General features: G+C 24.8%; 10 protein-coding genes across 10 annotated transcripts; 7 read left to right on the top strand and 3 right to left on the bottom strand.

Moving 5' to 3' along the window:
• Positions 1-12: 12 nt before the first annotated feature.
• EHI_056440 (WD domain containing protein) lies at positions 13-2,307 on the top strand (the record flags this gene model as incomplete). The annotated part of the gene is made up of 1 exon (XM_645637.1): positions 13-2,307. One exon carries the CDS (start codon positions 13-15, stop codon positions 2,305-2,307), a length of 2,295 nt encoding a protein of 764 aa, XP_650729.1.
• Positions 2,308-2,416: 109 nt separating this feature from the next.
• EHI_056430 (uncharacterized protein) lies at positions 2,417-3,718 on the top strand (the record flags this gene model as incomplete). Its single annotated transcript, XM_001913897.1, has 1 exon — positions 2,417-3,718. One exon carries the CDS (start codon positions 2,417-2,419, stop codon positions 3,716-3,718), a length of 1,302 nt encoding a protein of 433 aa, XP_001913932.1.
• A 414-nt stretch (positions 3,719-4,132) lies between these two features.
• Positions 4,133-5,294, top strand: EHI_056420 (protein phosphatase, putative; the record flags this gene model as incomplete). The annotated part of the gene is made up of 2 exons (XM_645638.1): positions 4,133-4,266; positions 4,421-5,294. 2 exons carry the CDS (start codon positions 4,133-4,135, stop codon positions 5,292-5,294), a joined length of 1,008 nt encoding a protein of 335 aa, XP_650730.1.
• A 600-nt stretch (positions 5,295-5,894) lies between these two features.
• Positions 5,895-7,256, bottom strand: EHI_056410 (uncharacterized protein; the record flags this gene model as incomplete). Its single annotated transcript, XM_645639.1, has 1 exon — positions 5,895-7,256. One exon carries the CDS (start codon positions 7,254-7,256, stop codon positions 5,895-5,897), a length of 1,362 nt encoding a protein of 453 aa, XP_650731.1.
• A 799-nt stretch (positions 7,257-8,055) lies between these two features.
• On the bottom strand, positions 8,056-9,611 carry EHI_056400 (uncharacterized protein; the record flags this gene model as incomplete). The annotated part of the gene is made up of 4 exons (XM_645640.1): positions 8,056-8,213; positions 8,275-8,632; positions 8,691-9,448; positions 9,506-9,611. 4 exons carry the CDS (start codon positions 9,609-9,611, stop codon positions 8,056-8,058), a joined length of 1,380 nt encoding a protein of 459 aa, XP_650732.1.
• Positions 9,612-9,977: 366 nt separating this feature from the next.
• EHI_056390 (V-type ATPase, D subunit, putative) lies at positions 9,978-10,801 on the top strand (the record flags this gene model as incomplete). The annotated part of the gene is made up of 2 exons (XM_646506.1): positions 9,978-10,133; positions 10,196-10,801. The coding sequence occupies 2 exons, from the start codon at positions 9,978-9,980 to the stop codon at positions 10,799-10,801; spliced, it is 762 nt and encodes a 253-aa protein (XP_651598.1).
• A 103-nt stretch (positions 10,802-10,904) lies between these two features.
• On the bottom strand, positions 10,905-11,614 carry EHI_056380 (enhancer binding protein 2 (EBP2), putative; the record flags this gene model as incomplete). Its single annotated transcript, XM_645642.2, has 1 exon — positions 10,905-11,614. One exon carries the CDS (start codon positions 11,612-11,614, stop codon positions 10,955-10,957), a length of 660 nt encoding a protein of 219 aa, XP_650734.1. The 3' UTR covers positions 10,905-10,954.
• A 118-nt stretch (positions 11,615-11,732) lies between these two features.
• Positions 11,733-12,779, top strand: EHI_056370 (uncharacterized protein; the record flags this gene model as incomplete). The annotated part of the gene is made up of 1 exon (XM_645643.1): positions 11,733-12,779. One exon carries the CDS (start codon positions 11,733-11,735, stop codon positions 12,777-12,779), a length of 1,047 nt encoding a protein of 348 aa, XP_650735.1.
• A 135-nt stretch (positions 12,780-12,914) lies between these two features.
• EHI_056360 (uncharacterized protein) lies at positions 12,915-14,864 on the top strand (the record flags this gene model as incomplete). The annotated part of the gene is made up of 1 exon (XM_646509.2): positions 12,915-14,864. The coding sequence occupies one exon, from the start codon at positions 12,915-12,917 to the stop codon at positions 14,862-14,864; it is 1,950 nt and encodes a 649-aa protein (XP_651601.2).
• Positions 14,865-16,166: 1,302 nt separating this feature from the next.
• Positions 16,167-17,075, top strand: EHI_056350 (uncharacterized protein; the record flags this gene model as incomplete). Its single annotated transcript, XM_001913896.1, has 1 exon — positions 16,167-17,075. The coding sequence occupies one exon, from the start codon at positions 16,167-16,169 to the stop codon at positions 17,073-17,075; it is 909 nt and encodes a 302-aa protein (XP_001913931.1).
• Positions 17,076-17,817: the final 742 nt, after the last annotated feature.

Raw genomic sequence — 17,817 nt, 5'->3', positions numbered from 1 at the left:
AAACCTTTTTGGATGAATCATAATGGCAATCCTATATTTTGTATGGACTCTCATCCTAAAGAACCTTTAGTAGCAACTGGTGGTGGTGATGGTAAAATTAAAATTTGGAATGTTAGAAGTTTATATGAAGATAATGTAGAAGATATTCCTAAATTACAAGCAGTTATTACATTAGCACATAATGTTAATTGTTTAAGATGGTCAAAAGATGGAAAATTATTAGCATGTGGTTGTGATGATTCATCTGTTACGATTTATAAATTATCTAAAGTAATGGATGAAGGTGCATTTGTCAATGAAACATTAATATTTAGAGAATACGAATTAGTATTTATATTACGTGGACATAATGATTCTGTTACAGACCTTTCATTTTCATATGATGGAAAACAACTTGCCACAGCATCTTTGGATTGTAAAGTTATTTTATGGGATATAATAACTGGAAAACAAATTGGAGTATTGGACCATTCATTACCTGTTTATGGAGTTGCTTTTGATCCATTAAATATTCTTCTTTTTTCACAATGTTCTAATGCAGCAATTATATGGAATGTTGCTAAACAACAAGCAGAAAAGAAGATTACAGAACAGTTTAAACTTGCATCACATTCAAACTTTTTTTTAAGACCAAGTTGGTCACCAGAAGGAACACAATTAGTAATGGTTGGAGCTATTTCACAAAAGAGATATGTTGCATGTGTTACACATAGAGAAATGAATGATGTAATATCATTTCAAGGACATAAAAATGAAGTTGTTTGTTGTAGGTTTTCACCATGCTTATATAAATCAGTAAATTTTGATGGAAAGAAACGAGCGTTTAGTTGTTTTGTTATTGGGGGATTAGATAATTCACTAAGTGTTTGGGTTGCAAGAAAACAAAACCAGGTATGTCATTTCTTAAATGTGTTTAAGGGATGTATTCAAGATATTACTTGGTTACCTGGAGGATTAAGAATGATGGCTTGTTCAGTTGATGGATTTGTTGCATATTTTGAATTTAATGAGAATGAAATAGGAGGAGAAGTTCAAGGAGAAGAATATTTAAATAAAACTATTGAAAAATATATGTTAAATCAACAATCAATTAAAGAGCCATTAATTCCAAGTGGAGTAAAAAAACAAACCACACAAACTACACTTAATTTTTCAGGTGGTAAACTTACAGTTGAAAGACCTGTAAAGAAAAGAGTTCAACCAGAACTTGTAACTGAACAACCACAAAAAGTTGAATTAGATGAAAAAAGTCAATTAGAAAAGAAGTTAATAGAAAGAGAAAAATTAGAAGAAAAAGCAAAAGAATTAATTGAATCAGAACGAAGAAGTGAAACAAGAAAATCATTAGTAGAAGAAAGTAAAATTGAACGAGAAAAAATGAAAGAAAGAATAAAAGAACGATGGAGTGAAGAAGAAATAAAACCAAGAAATGAGAGATTAAGTGAAAAAAGAAAAAGAGATAGAAAAGATGAAATACCTGAAGATAATGAAATTAAAAAGAAAACATGGCAATTAAAAGAATTAGAAATATGTGACAGTATTAAAAAAAGTATTATGATAAATAAAGTTATGTACGACATTATTGCAGAAAGAAATAATGGAGAAAAAATTATTACTACTATTACAGAAGAACGGCATCATGATAAAAAAATAATTTGGTCAACAATTATTCCATTTAAAGTAAGAAGTATTATTGCAACTGAAACACATGTTTTAATTGTTAGTGAACATGTATTATATTTATTAAATGTAGACACTGGCATTATGGAAACTAATCCTATTGTTATTACATTTAATTTACATAAAGCATTTTTAGATGAAAAAGTAATATTAATTGATGTTATGGGAAATATACAAGTATTAGATAAAGAATTTAAAAAAATATATAATGGAAATATTAAAGAATTATTAACAACGTTTGATTGTACAGAAGTTACAAAAGCTATTGTTGTAAAAGGTGTTATACAAATAGAAATTAATGGAATGTTTTTTGCAATAGATGGAGATAAATTTGTATTAACTTCTATGGGAAGAATAAAACCAAATTCATCATCCATTGAAGAAAAAACAATTCTAGAATTAAATATTAGAAGTCAACTTAAATATGGTTTACAAAATTCATTTGATGGATTAGTTAATTCATTTTTATCTATTTGTAATACATCAAAAGATACAATTAGAATCAAGGCATTACATGATACGTTATTTGAATTAACAAAAACACTTCCAAATAACTCATCATTAAAAAATAAATTTATTGGATTAACTGAAAGAATTACAGAAATATTTATTACAATGAAACCCTAAAACTAGTTTTTAATTCGAATTTTTTTATTTTCGTTTTATTTGTATTTTTATTTTAGAATTATTTCTTTTTAAAAGATAAAAATCTATTTAATTTAAATATCTTTTAAGGATGAGTCTATTAATCATCTTTCTTTTTGTTTTTATTTCAAATGCACTTATTCCATTGTCAACATGTTTAGAAGGAACATCTACTTATTATACTTCATACACTGAGAATGGTGCTTGTAGTTTTGGTCCAATGTCATCTAATATAAATAAAGGATATATTTATGCAGGAGCTTTAAATGAAGCAATGTATAATAATGCCATTCAATGTGGAATTTGTTATGAAGTTGTTGGACCTAAAGGAGTTATACGACTAAGAATTGTTGATATGTGTCCTTCAAATGATGAAAATCCTAAATGTAAAGGAGATTCTACTACTTTTGATATTGCAGAAAATGGGTTTTCATTAATTGGAGAAAAAAGTAATGGAGGAGCAAATGTTACATTTAGAATGGTTGCATGTGATATTGATGAAAATATTAAAATTGTTTCTTCTAAAGGAATTTCTAATACTTGGTATAATTTTGTTGTTAAAGATCATGTTATTGGATTAAAAGAAGTTAGAATTACTCATGATAACAGTACTTTTTATGAATGTAAAAGATCTAAATCAAATACTTGGACATTTACATCTTCTAATTTACTAACTATTCCATTTACAATTGAAATGACATCAATTAATGATGATAAAGTTTATGCTATTATTAATGATTTTACATCTGAAAAAGAATATCAAGCTTTTGGTAATTTTAAAATACCTTCTGATACATTTTTTGATATTAAAAATTTACAAAAACATAATAAAAATGATGATTCTGAAGAATGTTGTTCAATGGTTGATGAATATTCTATTATTTATGACGATAAATTTGAAGGAACTTGGATTGAAAATTCTAACTCATTAAATTCACTTGATTTAAAATATGATAATGATTGTTATGAAGGAAGTTATTGTGTAAAAACCAATATGAAACAATATGGTGCATTTCATTTTTATGCACAATATCCAGCTTCACTTCAACAATATTCATCTTTCAAATTCTTTATAAAAGCAAAAAAAGAGTGTCAAGGATGTATTACTGTAATATGTGGAGATAAAAAGAAAATTATTTCTATTACACAAGCAGATGACTGGATAGAAGAAATAATTAGTTTTGAAGAATTAGGCTATACTAGTGATACTATTTCTTCTTTATCAATTCAAAATAATCAACAAGACACTACTTACTATTTTGATTCTCTCTCTTTAATTAAAAACAAAAATGCACCTTCAACTGCAAAATGTTTTGATGAAAATATTATACCTAATTCATCAATATCAGTTTATATGTTTTTTATTGCGATTATTTTGATAAGTTTAGTATGACTTGAAGATACTTTATTAAAGCTAATTTGACTATTTTTAGAATCCCTCATCTCAGAATTTTTATTTTAAAAATTATTAATAAATTATTAAAAACTATATTTCTTTTGTTATCTTTGTAAGAGAAGAAAATTAATATAAATGTCAAAAATCTAACTCAAAGAAAACTTTAAAAATAAAAAAGAACTTAGAAAAAGAACATTCTCATTGCTGTACCACTCATTTTAAAAGAACTTAAAAAAACTGAGAAATGTTTGTAGAAACTTCTTTATAAAGAAAAAATAAGTCACAAAAAAATAAAAATAAAAAAGAAAATATCTTAGGGAAAAAAATTAGGTTTAATGGGTAAAAAAAGAAAATAATAGTAAGATTTATTAAAAAGAATAGTAATAACAAAATCAGAAAAAAAGGGATAAAATGAAACCAGAAGAACTTCAAAAATGTAGAAGTGAAAGTACAATGGGAGAATTTCAAAGTACACCAACAACTGAACAACACTCTGGGATTAAAAAAATCCCAAATGCTATAGTTGGATATAGCTCAATGCAAGGGTAGTTTTTTTCTTTATTATGTCTTATCTCTTTTATTCTTCATTCTTTTGATGCTTTTAAATTTACTTTAGACATTATTATTTTAATTTAACCATCTTCTTTGAATTCATAAAAATTGTCTTATGTAATAAAACAAAGCATCTCATATTTTTAGATGGAGAAAAACTATGGAAGACGCTCATCTTATTACAGATTTATTAGAAGATAAAGGATTGATTGGAATTTATGACGGTCATGGAGGAATACAAGCATCTCAATATTGTGCAAATGAAATGAAGAAAACATTACTGAATTCTCCTCACTTCCCCTCATCTATTCAAGAGTCTTTAACTGAAACATACCTTTCTTTAGACTCAAAGTTAAAAACTCCAGAAGGATCAAAGATGCTTGCTGATATCTGTAAAACTGAAAATTATGATAACCAAATGTTAGTTAATGGATGTTGTGAAGTTGCTAAAGATATTGGATCTACTGCACTAACTCTTGTTATTAATGAAAATGAAATAGTTATTGCTAATGTTGGAGATTGTAGATGTCTTTTGTTGAAGAATGACAATGAAATTCTTCAATTAACTACTGATCAAAAACCTAATGTTAAATCTGAAGTTGATAGAATTATTTCATGTGGAGGAGTTATTCGAAATGGTAGAGTTAATGGAAACCTTTCATTAACTAGGGCTATTGGAGATCTTCAATTTAAGAAAGGAAATGACGTTAATAAATATATTATTTCACCAATTCCAGAAATCACTACATATGAATTAGATGGAAATGAAGATTTCCTTGTTTTGGCATGTGATGGTATTTGGGATGTTTTAGGTAATGAGGATGTAGTTTCTATTATCAAAGAAGGAATTGAAAGTGGATTAAAGTTAAATGAAATTTGTGAACAAATCTTAAAGAAATGCCTTTCTGAAAATCCTTATGAAGCTCCAGGTTTTGATAATATGACTTTGATTGTTGCTGTGTTTGACAGAGCAGAAAATAAATGGAGAAGATGCTGTCCTGGTGGAGATGTTATTTCATGACAGGCTTCAAGTTATTTTGTTATTAGATTATTTAATTTCTCTTTTTTGTATTATTTTAGATATTATAATATTGTCTTAGAATTTCTTATAATAATTATATAACTATGTTAATTAGTCTTTGTGTATTATAATTGCAACAACTTTGTAGTAGCTTTTGTTGTATTATTATTAGTAAAAGGTATTTTAGTTGTTAATAATTATTTATTTGTAACTGTTATATAAATAAAAGCTTTCTTTGTTTCTTGATTTTTGTTAGTTAATTGGGAAATAATTTATTGGTAATTAAGAAGGCTAAAAGAGCAAGTGTCAATAGGTTCAATGGTTATTTAAAAACAAATCAATGGTTAGATTAGATTAAATGGAATAATTTCTAAAAAATAATAGTTTTATTGCTATTGCTTAGTGATATGCAAGTTAACTAAACTAAGTAAATCAGAAGGATATGACAAAAGATAATTTGATAAGATTAAATCTTATCATTTATTAATTTGTCCTAACCTCAATATAAGAAAATAAGAAAAGTATATAAATACAAATCACACTTAATAATTCAATTTAAATGAAAGTAACTGTTACTTTGAACTGAAAACAAAAAATTTTTTAAAAGTCAAATAAAGATGAAAAGGATAGTACTAAAATAATTTGTATCACTGTTCCGATGAATGAAATTAATGATACAGACAAGAGCATTACATAAGTTGCTACACGTTCCTCTGCTCGTTTAATCATTGAAATGAAACATATTGATGTAATATATCCCTGTGTTATTCCAATAATTGCAGAACTAAGGCTCATTAAAACAAATAACAGCAAATGAACTTTATTCACAATAAGAGAGGTAGATTGACTACCATATTGTTTAACTACTACCATTCCTCCTTGAGATATTAAAGACGTTAGTGTAGTAATTACAAATAACCTAAAAACACTTGCAGCTAATAATGTTTTTTTTGATATGTGTGATGGAAGAAAAGTAAATAAACTTCCAATAACGCATGACCCAGTGTAAATAATTGAGATGTTTTTCATTAAAAAAGTATAGTTATCATTATTTTTATCTAATTGGTTTGAAGCACTGATATGATAATAAATAAACATCCCTGGATATAATATATTTGAAGTTAGATATACCATTAACAGTGATGTTACTTGGTATTTTAAATTAACAACAACCTCTTTCATTTCATCAAATGAAGAGGTTAATAAAATTTTCATTTTATGCCACTGTGTAAGTACAACACCATTTTTGACAACAAGACTAGTTGGCTCAATTTTAATAACCTTTCTAAAAGGTTTAATGTAACAATAACAAAATATCATCAAACATAATGACCCTATTTCAATAAGTATTAACACTAACATCATAGAAACATAATCCATATTACTTTTCCATCCACCAACAAAATACCCAAAATAATCTAAAAAGGATGATAACATAGGTCCAGTATTCATTCCTACTATGTACAAAATTAAATGAAAATGTGATAGTAATGATGATATATGTAAAAATGATGCAAAATTAAAAGCTGAAAAAATTCCATGAGCAAGTGCACATATTGTTAATACAGTTATTTCTGTTGGCGTAGAATAAGAGGCATGTGCTTCATAAATCAAAGGTAAAGATGGAGTAATGCCAATAGAAATAATGATTTGTCCAATAAGAGAAATAACTGCTAAAAGAAATAATGGATATTTTTGAAAGGCACTAGTAAATAGTATTAATGAAATAACAGTTATAATATTTGAAAATGATATTGTTAAAGGTAACGAATATATGAATGAAATATCTCCCATTAATGTTCCCATATCATTTGTTGTTGAATATAAAACTTCACTGAGATAATTGAATGATATTCCAACTAAAAAACACATAATCTCTGTAATAACGTTTTGAATTAATGTAAATTGACTACTTCCCTGAAACAAACCTACGTCTTTATTGTTAGATGTAGATTCTTCCATTGACCAATAAGACAATAACTTTTTAGTTCTTCTTTTTCTTCTTCTTTCAGTTTTGTCATATAAAACATATTTTTATTAAGATTTATTAATTATCATGAAGTGTTATTGACATTAAACCACATTTGCATTTAAATAACCCAAAGAGAAGATAAATTTTAGACAATAGCATGAGAAAAGAAACTGTCAATGTTTTTACGATGAATTTTGTTTTTATGTTTTTTATTTTCTTTGTTATTCTACTAATGTTATAAAAAAAAGTTAAGTATAAATTTTTTATCATGATTTTTAATTATTTATTCAAGCTTTAAATAATTTTGATTTACTCAGTTTTTATAGTTTTATTTCTATCTTTCTGAAACTGGAATATTAATAACAATAAAAATGTCATTAGTGTTAACAGCAAAAATGAGTCATCACCAATAAGAGATTGCTTCAATATTGTAAAAATGTTATTATATAAAACAAAGCTATATGATGAAACGTTTAATTTAATATTGGTTTAGTTTTCTAAATATATAACCAAATGAATAATGAAACATTTTCTTAATAAAATAATAAAAGAGTAAAAGTATTTTTAGAATAGAAGATAGTTTTTAAATTAGTAGAATATGATACAATCTAAGTATCTTCAACTAACAATATAATTTATTTTTGATATTACTTAACTATTTTTATAATTAAGATGTAACATAATTTTTATTTGTCAATATGGTAAGTTAATGTATTTGAATAATGTTTCATAGATAGATGTTATGCTTATACTAATAAATTAAATAAAAAGAAGGAAATAAAGATTTAATTATTTCATGTCAAAAAGGATTGGACGTGTAGTGTCATCTTGGTTATCAGGACCGATAATAACCTCATCGAAAGTGTTTGCAAAAGTAGGAACAAAGCCATAAAACATAACAAAGAAATATGCGTTAATTCCAAAAATAATAATTTCTGATGTAAATGCTAAATGGTATTAATATTATTTATAATAAAAATCAACTGAATAACAATAGAATTAACAAACTTGTGCTGAAGAATGATGAATAATCACTCATTAATAACATAAAAAATTCAAGTCCAATTACAAGAAATGAACCTAGACAGAAATATATACCCTTTCTAATATTTTCTTGTCTTTTAATTGTTTTATATGAAGTAAGGAATATAAAACTAATCCACACAAAAATCACAGTTGCACTAATAACTGAAATAACATAAAAAAGTACTGCAACTGTTGTTGTTGGTTTTGTAACAGAAAATGGGTTATCTGTCATTCCTTTTAAATAAACTGATGCCGAGAATGAGAAAGAAAACATCATAGTTAAAGTACTAAGAATAATAACAATCCATTCAACTTTTTTATTTAATAAAATTCCTTCTTCCTAAAAGATGTTATTCTTTTTTTTATTATCAAATTATCATAAAAGTAAAATAACAAACAATTCTTATTGATTGGAAGAAAGCGGTTACAAAAAAGACTAAATACCCAAGGAATAAAATATTCATTATTCCATGAAATATTGGGAAAAATGCTGATGAAATAGCAAGTGATAATAAATCAAGAGGATCATTATAAACAAGTCCAAAAATCATTAATCCTATATTTAAATATTGTTGTTTGTCTAAGTCTCTTGGATAAATTCTTTTGATAATTAAATAAATAAAATAATAAATAATATATCCTGAACATATTATTGTTAAAATGATATTATAAACAATTCTCATAATTGAATATGATTTACTTCCATATACTTGCATTAAACAAATATTAGAAATTACATTTTTTGGTCCTTGAATAGTTACTTCAATTCGTTGTTCTTTTTGCATAACATATGGCTCATTAATCCATTGAACTATTCCACATTCTCCATTTCCTCCATTATAACATTTAAGACTTGTATTAAACTCTCCTCCTTCCCAATAGTTCCATGTTCCTTTTTCTTTATAACTTAAGGTAAGATTTGTATTAATCTCAAGATATAAAAATGATGGATGATCATCAATATAATTCTTATGAAGATATGGAATAAAATATAATTTGGTATATCTGTTCATAGAATCAAGTCGTTCAAAATTAAAATAAAATGTCTCTCCTGAATTTGGATCAATTCCTTGACAATTATTAACATCATACTCATTCATAGAATTATCATTACATTTGTATGCACACTCTGTTTTAGTTGTATAACTTGTTGGACCTATTCACCATCTTAATTTTCTTCTACTTATATAAAATGAAATTCTATTAAACAAACCAAATAATTGAAGAATAGTTCCTATGAAAATAGCACCAACAACAACTAAAGGAATAATAATCATGTCATAAACCTTAAAGTTATCAATTCTCAATTGAATTTTCATTAAAGCACTAATTTAATTAAATTCTTAGTTTTTCACTTTCTTCTTTTTTCTTTTCATACCTTTTCTAATCTTTTTCATATCTTTTTATGTTTTTATATTTCTAGCAATTTTCCTTCTTTAAATGATTTCTTAGTTACTTAACTATCCTCAATCATCTAAACACAATCATTATCTCATTAATTTATTCTATTAGATGTCTTTGATAATTTCAATATTTCCACAAAAACTTCTTCCAAACAAACTATCTCCACAAAAATCAAAAGGAAGTCAATAACATAATTTTAAACCCTTTTTTTGTTTTTAAAAAGAGTTAAGGATTGAGATACAAAAATCAAATTAAAGAAGAACTACAAAGCCAGTTGTAAAATGTCTGATAAACGATACACTGTTTTTCCTACTCGTATGCAATTAACAACTTACAAAGGAAAATTGGTTGGTGCACAAAGAGGTCATGACTTATTAAAAAGAAAAACAGATGCATTGAACCAAAAATTTAAGTCAATTCTCAAGAAAATTATTGAAGTTTGTTGGTTATAAATTATTTGATTGACTTAATAGTAGAATCTTATTTATTTATTATATAGGAAAAAATGTCAATGAAAGATTATATGAAAGCATCATCATTCTCACTTGTATCAGCCAAATATACTGCAGGAGAGTTTTCTCATGTGGTAGTACAAAATGTTAAGAACTCAACATATAAAGTTAAGTTGACACAAGAAAATATTGCTGGTGTTAGACTTCCTGTCTTTTCACAATCTCATCAAGAAATCAGATTACAAGATTTGACAGGTTTATCAAAAGGAGGACAATCTGTTGCAAATGCTCGTCAACAATATCTTAAAGCACTTGATTCATTAGTTAAATTAGCCAGTCTCCAAACTGCTTTCTTAACATTAGATACTGTTATTAAAATTACTAATAGAAGAGTTAATGCATTAGAACATGTTGTTATTCCAATGACTCAAGCCACCGTAAAATATATTGAGACTGAATTAGATGAAAGTGAAAGGGAAGAATTCTTTAGACTAAAACTTATTCAAAATAAAAAGAAGAAAGCTATTGCTATTAAAGAAGCTGCTAAAGAAAAAGAACAAAAAGAACTTAAAGCTCAAGGTAAGGTAAGTATTTCTAAACAAGAAAAACCAGTAGATCTTGTTGGAGAAGAAGATGAAGATATTATTTTTTAATTGAAGGTTGAAATACAAATAAAAAGAAATGAATTAATACATTCATTTTATCTTTAGTAATTGTCAAATAAATAAAAAATAATTAATTGATATGAATAAATTGAATTAAGTTAAAATTGTATTTCTTATTATCAATTTTATTATTTAATTTCATTATTCATCATGAATGGATTTTATCCCTTCTTGTCTTTTATATCCTGAAGAGACAATTATTTTTCTTCCATCAATTTCAAAATTATTAAACTCAACAATAGCAGCACTTTGTTTCTCTTTATTATCAACTTTAACAAATCCAAATCCTTTACTAAAAATACGACTTCCTTTCCTATAAGAAACAACAACAGCTTCTTTTGGTTCATATTTTGCAAATAACTCTTTTAATTTTTCATCATTAATTGAGTATGGTAAGTTTCTAATAAAAAGAAGTGTTTCTGATAATTCATTGTTTTCTTCATTTTTATTATCACTGGTATTATGTTTATCGTCTGTTCCATTTCTATTGAAAGGTTTTCTATTAATACCTCTTCTTGGATGATTAAATCTTCTTTCATGGTATTGATAGTGTTCTTTATGTTCTTTTGGTGGGTGTGCAATTTGGATATGAAGTTTTCTTCCCATAAATTCAATGTCATTAGCTGCAAGAGCCTTGTTTGTTTCTTCTTCAGTTTCATATTCAACAAAACCAAATCCTTTAGAACGTCCTCTGTGAACCATCAAAATACAAGATTTAAACCTGCCAAAAACTGCAAAGTATTTTTCCATATCTTCTTGTTTTGTTTGAAATGAAAGGTTTGATACGTAAATCTTAGTCATTGCTTGAAGTAAAGATCTCAATAATACAGTTTTATTTCACAGATAAAACAAACAATTTTATATTTTTTTGTTTTTAATTCTTAGTTTCATTTATGTTTTATAAAACTAAAAAAAGAAAATGGATGAAGAAAAGAATAAAATACAACAACTTCTTGAAGAGGTGAAGTTATTAAATGAAAGGATTACTTTTCTTCAATTAAAAAGACAATTTCCTAATGCTCTTGATGCACTAGTATATTTAACATCAAACACTAATGAAGAGCTTCAACAAATATATAACATTTCACAAGATGACATTAAATTAACTAAAGAATGTATTAATGATGCATTAACATATACTGAACTTTATAGAGAACATGTTAGTCCATTAATTATTGCATGTGTAGCTCGTTTAAGAGAAGAAGAAATGATTTGTTTAGAAGAATGTATTATTTTAATTAAATCAAAGAAAATAGCAGAAGACAAAGGGAAAGAAATAATTAAGTTATTAGGAGAAAATAAAAAGAAATTAGTAGAATTTAAAATGGAAATAAGTAATAAAGAAGAAAAAAAGGAAGAACAAATAATAAGAACATTTGGTATTGAAAATGATATAGAACGACCTATTTCAGCACAAAACATTGAATTTAAACGACTTGAAGAAAGACTTCAGTTTGAAAATATTACAACATTATCTCATTATGTTACAAGACAAAATCCACGAGTAGTATACTTTGAAAAACAATTAAACGTAACTCAACTCATTAATTCAATAAATGGAAAAGAAAATATTATGTTAATTTGTAGAACAACTAATAGTAACATTTTCTTCGGTACTTATTGTCAAAAGAAAATAATTAAAAATTCGTTTGGAATAGATGATCCATCATTCTTTATGTTTGTTACTAATAAAAAAGATTTATATTGTTTTATTAAGAAGTCAGTTAATGGATCAACCTTTATGATATCAGATAAAAAAGAAAATAAAGTCATAGAAGTTGATAAATGTTTCTCAGTAGCATTTCAAATAACTAATGCTTTTATGAATACTAAAGTACTTAAATGTTCATTTTCTAAAGAATTAAATAAATATTATATAGAAAAAGATAATAAAGAATTACCATTTAAAATAGGAAATTCTATTAGTTATGAAGTACTTTCTGTTTATGCTCTTCAATGGAATTAAAATGAATGAACAACTTAAAAACAATCATTTCATTTCTTAAATAGTTATTTTCTTTTCATTTCATTTTTTTTTTTATGAAAATCTTAAAAACAATTAAAGAAAAAAAAAGAACTTTAATTATTATTATATTGTTGTATGAGAAGAAATACATTAAAAAACTATGGATTTATTAAACCAAAAAGTAGATTTAATTTACTTCTTCTCGAACCTGGAGAACAATATTTAAATGATTGTGCATGTACATACATTGATAATAATCGACAACGAGAAATAACAGGAACATTAAAAATATGTTCATTTTCAATATTTTTTGCATCAAATGAACAATCATTTCCAATAAGAAGAATTAAATATAGAGACATAAGTAGTATTAGTAGACTGAACAATAATGATATAATTATTATTAGATCAAATAAATATACAGACATGAAAGAAGATAATATATTAAAACCATATACATTAAATGAAGAAGAAAAAGAACATAAAATAGAATTAAAATATGTAAATTTTGAAGAAATATATCAATTAATAAATAGAATGTATAAATTAATTTTAAATGGAGATAAAGAAGATATATATGAATATAGTAAAGAGTATATCCATTCAAGACTTAATACACTACAACCAAATATGAGTATGTTTAAAAAAGTTGATGAAAAAATATTAGAAAATTGTTTTGCAACACAAATATTACCTTTAATGGAAATAGCAGGAAGATTTATATTAACACAATATTCATTTTATTTTATTCCATATGTTGAAGAATCTATTGTAACTAAAAGTGGAGTATTAAGTGATGTTGTTTATTTATTTAGAAGAAGATATATTATGCAACATAATGGATTAGAATTTTTCTTTCAAAAGTCATCTACATTTATTGTCTTTGAAACAAAAGAAGAACGTGATAAAATAGAAGAAATAATTTATAAATCTTCTAAAATTAAAATTAAAGCTGATGATGGTTCTCAATTTAATGAAATGATAAATAAATGGAAAAAAAGAGAAATAACAAATTATGAATATTTAATTTATCTTAATTTTATTGCAGGAAGAAGTTATAATGACCTTACACAATACCCAATATTTCCTTGGGTTTTATCAAATTATTCATCTTCATCTATTGATCTCAATGATTCATTAAATTATAGAGATCTTTCTAAACCAATTGGTGCACTAAATCAAGAAAGACTTGAAAAACTAAGAGAAAGAATGTTAGAAATGACACCACCTTTATTCCTTTATGGAACACATTATTCAACACCTGCATATGTTGTTTTCTTTTTAGTTCGTTTAGTACCTGAATTTATGTTACATCTTCAAAGTGGAGTATTTGATAAACCTGATAGAATATTTAGTAGTATTGATGAATGTTGGAAAGGTGTATTAAGTCATACAAGTGATGTAAAAGAATTAGTTCCTGAATTTTATTCAAATGTGAATTTTTTAAATAATAAAGAACATGTTTATTTTGGGTTTAGAACTACTCAAGACCTTATTGATGACGTTAAATTACCTAATTGGGCTTCTTCTCCTCAACAATTCTCTCAAATAATGAAAGATGCTCTTGAAAGTGATTATGTCTCTGAAAACTTAAATAAATGGATAGACTTAATTTTTGGTTATCTCCAACGTCCACCTGCTGCTTTTGATGCTGATAATGTTTTTTATCCTGCAACTTATGAAAATGATTTTACTGATTCAACTACTAGTGGATTTAAAGACCAAATTCGTGAGTTTGGTCAAACCCCTGCTCAACTCTTTCAAATACCTTCTCCTGAAAGAAATTCTTCTCTTCAAATTAATTACCCTCTTCCTCCTATTCAAGCTATTGATATTAATGATTCATTTGATTCTACTCCTTTAAGTATTATTGATTTTAAATGTTCTACTACTCCTAAAACTCGTCAAGTTATAGAAATTAAAGGATTAGATAAACCTCTTATTCTAGAATCAGTTAACATTGATTTGGATGAACCAAAACAATTCTCTCATTCATCTAATTCTACTAAATCTCAACAACCTGAACAACATAAAACTACTTCAGGATTTTTTTCTTTTAAAGGATTGTTTAGTGGAAAGAAATAATTAAATTATTGTTACTTTTCATTATTACTTTTAATTGCTAATAAAAACTTATTTTTAATTCAAATTCGTGTTGTATTTCTCTTTCATTCTTATTTCTTTTCTTATTTATTAAAAACATCATCATTGTGTGTGAAAAATTTCAAATGAAATAAAATCAACAATGAATTATGTCAATTTTTAATTTATCATTTCATTCATTGGCAGATGAATGAAATGTTCATATTCTTCATTGTTTTTAGTTTATTTTCAATGATTCAAGATTGAATCATTTCATTTCAATTACCATGATTCGTTTTTGTGTGAAACGTTCTGGAAGTTGTTTTCCACAAAGTGCATTTGATATTCCATTATATTCAAATGAACGTTGATAACAATATGATTGTGTTTTATTATTTTCTTTAAAAACAACAATATCACCATATCCAAATTCAAACAAACAATCATCTGTTTGACTATTTAAATAAAATGCACATTGTTGTTCTTTAATATCAAATTTCATCATTCTTTTCATTCTTCCTTTTGACTCTAATGAAAATAAAAATGATTTTTGATCAGTTATACAACTTTCAACTTCATCAATTTTCTCATTAACATATCCTCCAAATTTATTTCCTTCTTCATCTTCAATAATAATTATTATATGTTTTTTATTTTTTATTCTTTCTCCAAATACTGATGTATTTATATTCCAATCATCAACATCTGATTCAAATAGTATATTTCCTACTTTTCTATTTGTCCATTCTTCTATTTGGTGAATTATTTTATCACGTAATGTTTTATAATGATGATATAATTCTAATTATTTGTATTGTTTTCTGTTATAAAATGATATTTTTATATTCAAGTTTATTATTTATTATAGTTAATTTATAATTAATAATATGATTTTAACATATGATCTCTTAAATATTAAATAGATTAATTTTTATTTTCAAGTCTTTTCTTAAACATATCAAAAACTTTCATATAAAAGAATGAAGTGGTTCTATTCAATAGAAAAATACTGTAAATATAAAATGAAATAAAATAACAAACAAATGATATTATTCTCAATATTTTCATTTCATTAATTATTTATCATCATTCTTAAAATAAAAGAAGATGAAATAATATTTCAGTGATTAAAATAAAATAAAATAATTATTTCTTATTTTCAGCATTTTTCTTTTTTTTAAAATCAAATAACATAACATTTTCCACAAATAAAAATTAACCAAATAAATATAAGCGTCATTTAAAAAAGTAGTGACGTCACTATTCATTATTAATATCTTAATATTCAGTTGTGAATTATTAACTATGGCAGACTCATCTTCATCATTTCTTGTTGGCTTTGATAATCCTCAACCAGAACATCTTCCAGAACAAAATGATGAAATACCAAGAGATATATCTGTAGTACCTGATATTCATATTGAAGAAAATACTCAAACAATAACAGAAATTGAAAACAAAAGAAGAGAAATTCAAAATAAAATCAAAGAAGAGGTTCAACTTCTTTGTTATCCAAAAGGTATTTCACAAAGTGAGACTTGCAAAATAAAAGAAAGTTATTTAGAACATTGTAAAGAGTTAAATGAATTAACTATTAGTTACAATGCAAACACTGATGGAATGACAAAGAAAAAAGAAAAAAGAAAAGATTGTATTTTAGTTGCAAAAACAAATGAAAGGTTTGTTGATGTATTTTGTGGTAAAGTGGTTGAATTGTTCTTAGATACTCTAAAAGGTTATCGTATAAAATTTCCACATCTCAAATATTGTAATATAGAAAATTCAACAAGAAATACATACGAACAACTTTTTGGACAGGAAGATTTTGGTATATTTTGTGTTACTAAACAAGCAAATGTATTTGGTATATTCTTTCATTCTGTTAAATCACTTAATGAACAGACTTATGGTTGTTATGAGTCTGCTTTATTCATTATAAGAAGAAATGGAATGAAAGAATATGTTCCAAAAGTAAGTAAAAGAGCAAATGATATTGAAATTGTATTTGGGAATAATGAGAATGATGAATTGTTGATAACAGTCATTAATAGTATTGGAGATTCAGTACAATTTTCTAATAACAGAGTCAGCATTGTTGGTGATATTCATAACATATTTAATGAAGTAGAATGTAATGATATGTTATTAAGTAGAAATAGCAACAATGAATATCAAGAAGAAATAACTGAATTAAAAGTTATGAAAATTAAATAAGATAATAATTGAAATAAAATAACAAATGGTTATTATTTTTAATTTAATAACAATAAATAAAATGATTAAAATAATAATATTTTCATAAAACATCTTTGTTATATCATTTTAATTGTATAATATTTCAATGATTTATTCAATGTACTATTTGTATATTTTCATCATCATTGGATTATATTGTTTATTCATTATTTATGTTATTCATTCATAATATCATTTTCTTTTTAACCCTTTTTGAAATTCATGGTTATTTGTTTTTACCATTCAATATAATGGTTATCAATTCATATTCACTTTATTGTATTTATACATTCATTCTAATTAATGATTTAATCAAATGATAATATTCAAACATATATTTCAATATTTATTTCGTGTGTTATGTTAAATTACAAAACAACAATTTTAAAGATTTTTCAATAAAACTGAATTTTGATGAATAAACAACAAACTAGAGAATTATTTCAAACACTAAACAAATTATAATTATACTTAAATAATACTCAAATGAATGAAATGACACATTTGTTATAAAGAATTAATAATTTGATTATTCAATAATTTAACTTAATATAATTATAATACAACACCATTCATATAATTAAGTATTAACAAATAACAAATAATTAAAATATAAGTTACTCATAAATCATATGTTTTAAACATACAATAAATGTGAACTAGAAAAGAAAATGATAAAAAGAAACAAACCATGTAATAAAGAATATAAAAAGAAATAAAT

The sequence above is a fragment of the Entamoeba histolytica genome, genomic scaffold, assembly GCF_000208925.1.
Source record: "Entamoeba histolytica HM-1:IMSS scf_1104750517111 genomic scaffold, whole genome shotgun sequence".
NCBI classification, from domain to species: domain Eukaryota; phylum Evosea; order Mastigamoebida; family Endamoebidae; genus Entamoeba; species Entamoeba histolytica.
Note: the sequence above shows the minus strand (reverse complement) of the source record. Positions and strands in the feature narration are given on the sequence as shown.